This window comes from Sinocyclocheilus anshuiensis, unplaced genomic scaffold, assembly GCF_001515605.1.
Source record: "Sinocyclocheilus anshuiensis isolate Anshui unplaced genomic scaffold, SAMN03320099.WGS_v1.1 scaffold389, whole genome shotgun sequence".
Taxonomy (NCBI): domain Eukaryota; kingdom Metazoa; phylum Chordata; class Actinopteri; order Cypriniformes; family Cyprinidae; genus Sinocyclocheilus; species Sinocyclocheilus anshuiensis.
The window spans coordinates 5,764-15,241 of NW_015536494.1; the positions used below are offsets into that span (position 1 = coordinate 5,764).

Below are 9,478 nucleotides of genomic sequence, written 5' to 3' on the forward strand. Positions count from 1 at the left end.
ACGTTATTTATACATGTTTTTTTTTTTTGTTTGTTTTTTTACAATGGTTATACAATGTTTTTTCTGAAACATTTTAGTTGAATTCTTTAACGTTTTTTTAAACGTTACTACTTGTTTCAGAACGCCCAGAGAACATTCAAAACTAACGTTCTCATAATGTTCTCAAAAAGAAAGTTCCCTTACTGTTTTCTCTAACGGCTGCATAACCTAGAAGAATTTTTTAAAAAACATTTGTGACCCTGGACCACAAAACCAGTCTTAAGTTGCACGGGGATATTTGTAGCAATAGCCAAAAATACATTGTATGGGTCAAAATTATAGATTTTTCTTTTATGCCAAAAATCATTAGGATATTAAGGAAAGATCATGTTCCATGAAGATATTTTGTACATTTCCTACTGTAAATATATTAAAACTTAATTTTTGATTAGTAATATGCATTGCTAAGGACTTCATTTGGACAACTTTAAAGGCGATTTTCTCAACATCTAGATTTTTTTGCACCCTCAGATTCCAGATTTTCAAATAGTTGTATCTCAGCCAAATATTCCTATCCTGTCCTATCATATAACAAACCATACATCAATGGAAAGATTATTTATTCAGCTTTCGGATGATGTATAAATCTCAAATTTGAAAAATTGGTTTTGTGGTCCAGGGTCACATTTAAAAAAGGATACTCTCATTAAAAAGAGAACATTCAGAAATAACGTTTATATAACTTAATAGGAACATTAGCAAAACGTTCTTAGAATATATTTTTGTTACCTGGGTGGAATCTTTAGCAAATCTCAAAATTGAAATCCACTGACATACTGTACATTAAAAAGGTGTGATGCCTCATTAAATTAATTAATTGCAGTTTGTAGTGTTTTTTTTTTAAGTATCAAATTTATATCTCAGCCATTTATTGGTTTGCTTGTTTGTAGGAGTGTGTCAGCATGTTTATATACCCTTCCTCCCTTTTCCTCCAAAACTGTAGGATATCTATGATGATAATTGTCTTTCCTCCCAATCTACCCTTCTTCTTCCTCCCCGCAGCCAATCAGAAGCCAATAAATCAATAATCTGTCAATGATGATCAGTGATGTGATGGATGTAACGCTGAAAACGTTTAACTCTTGTCTCCCTCTTTCTCTCTCTCGTTTTCTTCCTCTCTTGTCTTCCAGTTTATGTGGCTAAAATGTTTACTCTTTTTCTCCTTCCTCCTTTCCTCTCAGCCATCAAAAGCAAATTGTAAATGTTGTTTTCCTGAGTATTACAGTGAAGTAAAAAATCTAAATCGCAGAAAGTCCGGCAGGATGACTCTAGTTAATAATGTAAATCTGTAGCTGTGATTGATGTGTGTGCGATGTTTCCTGTCCCTCATCTCATTGCACATATATAAATACTTCTCCAGAGGTCAGAATTACAAAAAGATCATTGGTTGAGAACGATGCAGATGTCTCTGTGGAAACTGCAGGGTGAAGTGTGAGAGAAAGATACTTGGAATATCAGGTGTGTTATTTTTTGCTAGTGTTTGCGACTTCCTGGCATATATAGAGACTTGCATCTATATATGAAAATAGATTAATGACTCGAAAAAAGGATCATAGCTCACCGCTAACAATTTATTTCCCCTCAAAGCTTTTTTTCTGTTAGGACAAAAAAATAAAAATACAAAGCAAATACTGTGCTCTGAGATCACAGATAATTTGAACTATTTTAATGCACAGTCAGTTTTCATGAGTAGAAATAAAGCTTGCAAGAAAATGCTCTGCCTTTAACTAAAAAAGCCAGCATGCATAATTCCAAAAAAATGGGAACGCATGAAAAAAATAAATAAAAAGAGAAGATTTAGACATACTAATGCCTGTCAGTTCAAAACAAAAAAGTGGGCATCGTTAAGACTTAATAGAGTGTTTTATGAAGTCAAGCAGATGTTTCTGTCATTTAATGTTTTGTTCTTCCTGTAGCTTGGCTCTGCCATGGGGCATGTGTGGAGGTGGACTCCGACACAGAGGCAGTGATGGGTCGAGGCTTCAAATTAGGCTGTATCTCTTGCAAGATGAGAGGAGAAGTACTGGCCTCTGCCACAGTGGACTGGTGGTTCATGGCCAAAGGCGAGAGTGAATTTGCATACGTAAGTATGAGACCAAAGACCATGCATTACAGCTTAAAGTACCCATGAAATCAAAATGAAAGTTTTTTGGGTGTTAGTATCAATGTTAGTCTTAAGGTTATCTATAAGGCAGTGTGCTCTAAAACAGTGACAAAATTCGCATTTAGAAGATATAAGCATTCAAAGCTTGCAGTTCGTCACTTCCGGTTTCGTCACTTCGTTTCACTTCCTGAAATCGGTCACTTGTCCACAGAATTAGTATTTTCTGTACAGTGAATGGACAACTATATAGGGGACCATGATGCATTGCCTAAATTAATTGCATCATGCAGTTGCTTTTTTAAACCCCTTTTTTTCTCCAAGAGCTATAGTACAGCCGTGTGCCTGCGTGAAAAATGCACAAAATAATGGTAAATGGTAAAAAAAAAAAAAATTCTAAACCCCAAAGCAGATCTAAACCTGTTGCATTTTTATGCAAAGCCAAGATCATGCATTTTTTATGATGGTCTTTGTGGTCAGAAGTGAATTACTGCACACCATTTTCAGCAAGGAATATTCCCGAGCGGAATATGTGGACACTTCACAAGGAAGGCAGTTTAAGTCCTTTGCCATTAGAACAATTAGCTGCTACTTATACACTTTATAATATTATTTAATATTTAATATAAACAATTTCATTAAAAATGTGAAATTATTGGCATATTAAAAGTAATGCAAAGCAAATTCTATTTTCAGGGTTTCTACATTTTTTATCCAATTCAGTTCCATGACCTCTCCACACTACTGGATAAGGATTTATAAAATCATTTCATAGATAATTAAATGTAATAAAGTATAAATGTAAAAAATGTAATCCCTGTTGAATGTTGCACTCTTCTACACTGTAACAATGATTCATGCAAATAAAACAAAGATAACTGGACTACATATTACAAGAAAATAATATTTCAGTCTTTCTACTTGAAAAATCTATTTTAATTCAATGTGTTACTTTCTGTTGTTTTTGTAAATATTAATGCAATTTACTAACAATTTATTGTGTAAAAAATTATTGAAATTATTATAAATTATATAAGTAACTCCTACACCAATTTTTTTTCAGTGCAAGAACACCATCTAGCCTATGAACTGTTTTAGAAAAGACCAAAACACTCTTTTTTTATTATTTTTATTATATTAATATATTGTTTTTATAATTTTTTATGATATAAAAAATATATTTTACTAATTTACATTACTTTGAAAAACTAAAATTGACAAATCACATTGTCACGGAACTGCTGCTGTGTAGGAGCGTGGAGCAAAGGAGCGAGGAGAAGTAGGAGAATTTTACTAATCAAAAGGAAACAGAAAAACACACGTAGCAAGGTTGACATGAACAATTCCAGACAAGGGAGAACAGGACGGGCTCGAACTCAAATAGGGCAGATAATGAAGGGCAGACAGATGATGAGGATAACTAATAACAAGGAACAGGTGATTACTAATAATGGGAAAAGGAACTGGAAGGACAAATAGGAACTAAACACGAACACATACGTGACACACATGCCATTTACAGCTTTTCCAAGACCATTAAAGGGAAAGTTTACCCAAAATAAAAATTCTGTAATCATTTACTCACCATCAAGTTGTTCCAAACCTGTAAAAGTTTATTTTTCTGTTGAACACAAAAGAAGATATTTTGTAGAATGTTGGTAACAAACAGTTGACAAAACAGTAGCATTTGACTTACATAGTATTTTTGTTCCATACTATTTGGTTACCAGCATTCTTCAAAATATCTTCTTTTGTATTTCGCAGAAGAAAGAAACTCGTACAGAATTTTCATTTCTAGGTAATCTATCCCTTTAAACTGATGGTGCTCTTCTGTAGACAGGGGGCAGTGTAGAGTAAAATATTAGTGATGGGAAGTTCCGATCATTTTACTGACTCAGATCTTTGAATCTCGTTCATCAAAATGAACCAATCTTTTTTTCAAGTAATTTCATTAATTTCGTTCATTTCAGCAGAATATAATTAAAATGTTAAACGTTAATAGCCAAATTCCCCAACACATCTACATTGATCACATTTCGAATAAGAAAAAACTATAAACCAAGGCCAAATTATGAGAAAAAGAAATGATTAATTAATTGCTTCAGGCTATGCAGTCTTGTTAGTTTACCTCACCTCCCGATCGGAGTCGTTCGTTGTTGTAATTAACTTGTAAGAAATAAAAAAAAATTTGAGATCATATAAAATGTTAAACGTTAATAGCCAAATTCCCCAACACATCTACTTACGCGACATTGATCACATTTCGAATAAGAAAAAACTATAAACCAAGGCCAAATTATGAGAAAAAGAAATGATTAATTCATTGCTTCAGGCTATGCAGTCTTGTTAGTTTACCTCACCTCCCGATCGGAGTCGTTCGTTGTTGTAATTAACTTGTAAGAAATAAAAAAAAATTTGAGATCATAAACACATCACGTAACTGTAAGAGTTAAAAAAATGACTACGCGCATGTTTGTAAGGAAGTTTGGGAATTATTAACTAATTTCTGTATCCGATACTGCTAAAACGAACGACTCAGACTCGAAGACTCGGGAGGTGAACTAATCATTTCTCTTTTCGGTACAGGCTGCATAGCCTCTAGTCTATGGGGTTGTCACGGGATGAACGAATGACTCGAACCCCAACCCGAAGATTCGAGAGGTGAACTAATCATTTCTGTTTCCTGTAAAGAACCAATAGGATGTTGCGCATATGCAGTCAACACGAAATGAACGAATCCCTCGCTGAGACAACTCGATGTTCCAGAGTCATATTAAAGATTCGTTCAAATTGAACGACACATCACTATAAAATACAGACAAAAACAACAGTCAACTACTGACCTTGTGCCTTTTTAACAGCTATTTTTAGAGACACAAAGTACTGGAGAATTTTTGGGTGCTGCATAGATACTGTGTCCTTCACACTGGTTATTTGTCATAGCAGTCTCACAAGCTAATAAGAGCTCTTTTTTCTTACAATTAGATCTACAGTTATGCAGACATGACAGGCTACATAATGGATGACCGCTTCGATGAACGTCTAGCCTGGAACGGCAGTAAAAAAACTCGTGATGTGCAGGATGGCTCAATTTACATCCTTAACGTCACCTTCAATGACACCGGCACCTATCGATGTTTCTTCGACCGCACCCTTGTATTCTCCAATTACGAGTACCGCACCAGTGCCACCACGTTTATCTCCATCAATGTAGTAGGCAAAGGTATGTTCATTAAAACAGACAGTGGGAATAAGGAAATTTACATGAGAGGAACCAAATGCAAACAGACACAAATCAAAGTAAGGCGGTGACAACATCATTAGCCTGACAATATCCTTAATTCATCCTTGAAAGGAACTCAAGGGTGTGTCCATAAAGAAAGATGAGTCAACACTGAATAGAAATGCCTTTGAAATGTCAAAAGCAAGGACACTGTCACTGCCTTTACACGGCCCTGAAAGCAAAGTGTTGTCATAGCAGCAGCATCAAGGCGTTCATCATTGCTGTCTTTGACTCACCAATGCTTATCTGTTTGAGAGCAGGGATCTTTAAAAATCTAATGTACATATTTTATTTGCCCAGAGTTATTTAGATGAAAAAAAAAATGTTTACAATATTTCTATTGTGGATTGATGTGGATTGATGCAACATTATACTTTTTTTGCCTGAGCTTTTTCTCAAGATAAAACATGATAAAAGAAGATAAAGCAAGCTAAAACACGACAAAAGAAAAAAAACTATCTATGCTCAGAAAAATAGGAAATGTGCAGGACAACAGAATAAATAAATAGTCAATTGCAAATTATTAAAAAAACTCGTGTATAAAATCATGTCCCATTAGTCAAGTAGTCAACAGTGTTGTTATTGTTAACTAAAACAAAAACTAAGTCTATTAAATATAATATTTGACAATTGAAATAAAGCTAAAATACAATCAAATATAATTATTAGCTTAAAAATTGAACTAAATTAGCCATGGCAACTAACTAATATAAAATGTTCTAAATAAAGTATAATATGTAATATATAATAATAATATATAAAAATGTAAATATAATAGCTTAATAGCTTAAATATAAGAATTCAAAAACTCCCACTCTAATGAACAATTTTAGACAGTTTGATAGCCAGTAATCACAAGGCAATTCATTTAGCAACATATCTCATTTTGTGTTTTATGGGGAAAAATCAAGAAGATGTAGAGTATTTTGGACAAACACTTCCCCCTTTTAATACAATGTAAAATAGACAAATTATCAAATTGCAATTTTTCAAAATCAGCTTCTTAGAAATCTGAAGGGCCACATGTCCAGTTTGATGCTTCAGCTGAGAACATGTCTGTCCACTTGGACAAAGCCATCATGTCATGTATGCTGACAGTGATTATTCAGCTAGAAGTATCTTTAACTTCCAGTCAGGGGCTGAGTCAGGCCCACATCAGCACTGACGTCACCACTGAACATTATGAGATCTTACATAATACTGACAGTGCTGAAACCTGCACAAATACTTCTATCATTTTTGATCAAAATTAAAAGAGTAGTGAATCAAAAGTAATCATATAAGGTGTTATTATATGAAAATGTGAAAGGTATAGAAAAGCCTAATATAGAGAATTTTTTTCTCACTCACCCCCAGCTACACGAGGCATAGCGTCCATCTTATCTGAGATCATGATGTACGTGTCCATTATCGGGCTGCAGTTATGGCTGGTGGTGGAGATGGTCTACTGTTACAGGAAGATCGCAGCAGCTGGAGAGGAAGCTCTGAGAGAGAGCGAGTGAGTCACATGTCTTCACATTTCCATTTTCCTCAGACTTCCATTCTCTTTGCTCTTCCTTAATAACAAACACCTGTCTGCCTTGTTAGGGGACCTTTAGGGATGTCCTATTAAAACAGGAAATATGGACGAAACATATTGAAGGGTGTATTTGTATACCACCCTAAACAGACAAGAAAGTCTGTAGAGTTCATATGGTAAAAGTTAATTTAGCTAACTTAGCATATAGCTTATACACTCTTAAAAATAAAAGTTATTTATTGGCATCAATGGTTCAAATGAAGAACCTTTAATATCCATGGAAACTTTCCATTCCACAAATGATTCTTCATAATGGAAAAATGCTCTTTAGATTTTTTAAATGTTCTTCACACCAAGAAACGTTTCTCTGAAAGGTTCTTTGGGGAACCAAAATTGGTGCTTCTGTGGCAATGCTGAGAAAACCATTGTTTTTAAAGGAAAAGTTCACCCAAAAATGAAAACTTACTGAAAATGTACTCACCCTCAGGCCATCCAGGATGTAGATGAGATGAGTTTCTTCATCGGAACAGATTTTGAGAAATTTAGCATTACATCACTTACTCACAAATGGATCCTCTGCAGTGAATGGGTGCCGTCAGAATGAGAGCACAAACAGCTGATAAAAACATCACAATAATCTACAAGACTCCAGTCCATTAATTAAAATCTTGTGAAGTGAAAAGCTGGGTTCAAAGCTAATAAACATGCACCGAAAACCTTAAAACATAAATTTTATGGATAAAAAAAAAAAACATTTACATTTCCACCTCTAGTTTCACTGCTTTTCTTCCTTCAAAACTATATTTCCCTCAATCTTAAACAGATCTATAATTTTCTGCAAGCTGCTGTTCTCAAAACCTTTCAAGTTCTCGTTGCTGTTCTTTTCTTCATTACCTTTTCTGTCCCTTCTGCCTTTCTTTCCCTCCTTCCGTTCTCTTAGGGCGGAATATTTAGTTATAACCTCGGAGAGCAAAGATAATTCTGCAGGTGTAGCGGTGGCAGAATAACACAGGTGGGTTAGTTAAATGTAACTATTATGGTCACATCTGGACTTTTCTGAATTACAAATCAGCTTAACAATCTGCCTTTTTTTTCATTTCAGGACCAAAAAAAGTCTCAAGCCAAAAGCTTGACGCTCTGTCCATCATGGCATCACCAATGGCCTCCTCGGTCACCCTCACCGGCTCTCTGTGAAACCGCAGGGCCGCTGTTTTGACCTTTGTGTACGACTGTGACAGAACCGCCATTCTAAACCATCAGGGAAACACACAGTCACACATTACATAAAAAGGAAATGTTTTGTTTTAAGGCTCTAGATGACAACTTTGAGGTTAACGAATGAATGATGCATTCATTGGTTCAAGCATGAATCTGTAACGCTGAACAGAACACTGAACTTGACTTGTACATACGTGTTTGAGCTTTTAACATATCTTTGCGGTTTCCACATAATGAAAACTCAGCTTTACTTGGATAAAACTGTCACCACAGTATATCTACTGAGCCAGAGGACATCACAACATATTATAATGTGTATAAAAATCACTAGTATATTTACTGAGTCAGAGAGAAAAAAAAAAACATAAGAACTGTCAAATAGAATATGTGAAAACATATCTATTTATATCATTATTTAAAGATCAAAAATACATATCAATAAATAGAAAAATAATAAAATATAAACTTAGTTATAGCCTATATATATTAGGAGTGTAACGGTACACATATTTGTAGCGAAAATTCTTAAAATTGAGAGCTTCAAACTAACTCGTCTGTCAAGATGTGTTGTTTAAGGCATTGAAGACCTGTTTACATCAGCATAACTTACATCTTAATCTGTAAATGACAAACAGACAGCGTGACAGTGCAATCATTCTGACCAAAATATACATTTTGCTAAAATATGTTCCAAAAGAGGAAGCACTTCAAATTTCTTCCCTTCTTTAGAACAAAACCATAAAGTGCGTCACGATTTTTTTTCCTAACAGAACTGTCTGGTTTGTTCAGTAAAGCACTGTTTATTAAAAAGAGCAGCGTTACGTTGAGTAAAATTGCTCATGACATCATGACTTCAAAACCGAAGTACTTGCCGAGCCTGATATTTGTGTACCGTTACACCTCTAATATATAGAGAAATCATAACATCTCATGTTTGGCAGTTGGGGACTGTGATTAACCTTACATAGCGAATGCCAACAACTATTAAAGGGTTAGTTCACCCAAAAATGAAAATTAGTCCACAAATTACTCACCCTCAAGTCATCCTAGGTGTATATGACTTTCTTCTTTCAGACGACAGTCCTACACGGAAACAGCTCCAGGCGGATGACGTATGAGGTCAGCTTTGCGCATGCGCCGCTCAGAAGTGACGCACGCGGAAGCGCAGGGGAGAGATCATAACAAAACAACGGTCACTAATTAGAAGTACAAAACGAGGATTTGTAAAGAAGAATGTCGGAGGATTTCGATATAAGCCAAGAGGAGACTGGTTTTCCTTTGCTAAAGTAAAGAAACTTTGCTTCCTTTGCTCCTGTTA

At 34.9% G+C, this 9,478-nt stretch overlaps 1 protein-coding gene across 1 annotated transcript; it reads left to right on the plus strand.

The window, feature by feature from the left end:
• The first annotated feature begins 1,435 nt into the window (after nt 1-1,435).
• On the plus strand, nt 1,436-8,563 carry LOC107686587 (sodium channel subunit beta-1-like). The gene is made up of 5 exons (XM_016483657.1): nt 1,436-1,463; nt 1,956-2,122; nt 5,126-5,363; nt 6,780-6,921; nt 8,045-8,563. The coding sequence occupies exons 1-5, from the start codon at nt 1,436-1,438 to the stop codon at nt 8,073-8,075; spliced, it is 606 nt and encodes a 201-aa protein (XP_016339143.1). The 3' UTR covers nt 8,076-8,563.
• Nucleotides 8,564-9,478: the final 915 nt, after the last annotated feature.

Excerpts from the sequence above, each read along its gene's own strand:
- LOC107686587 (XM_016483657.1), top strand. The coding sequence starts at position 1,436 with ATGCAGATGTCTCTGTGGAAACTGCAGG. Across the intron at positions 2,123-5,125 it reads GCGAGAGTGAATTTGCATAC|ATCTACAGTTATGCAGACAT; the intron begins GTAAGTATGAGA and ends TCTTACAATTAG. Across the intron at positions 5,364-6,779 it reads CATCAATGTAGTAGGCAAAG|CTACACGAGGCATAGCGTCC; the intron begins GTATGTTCATTA and ends ACTCACCCCCAG.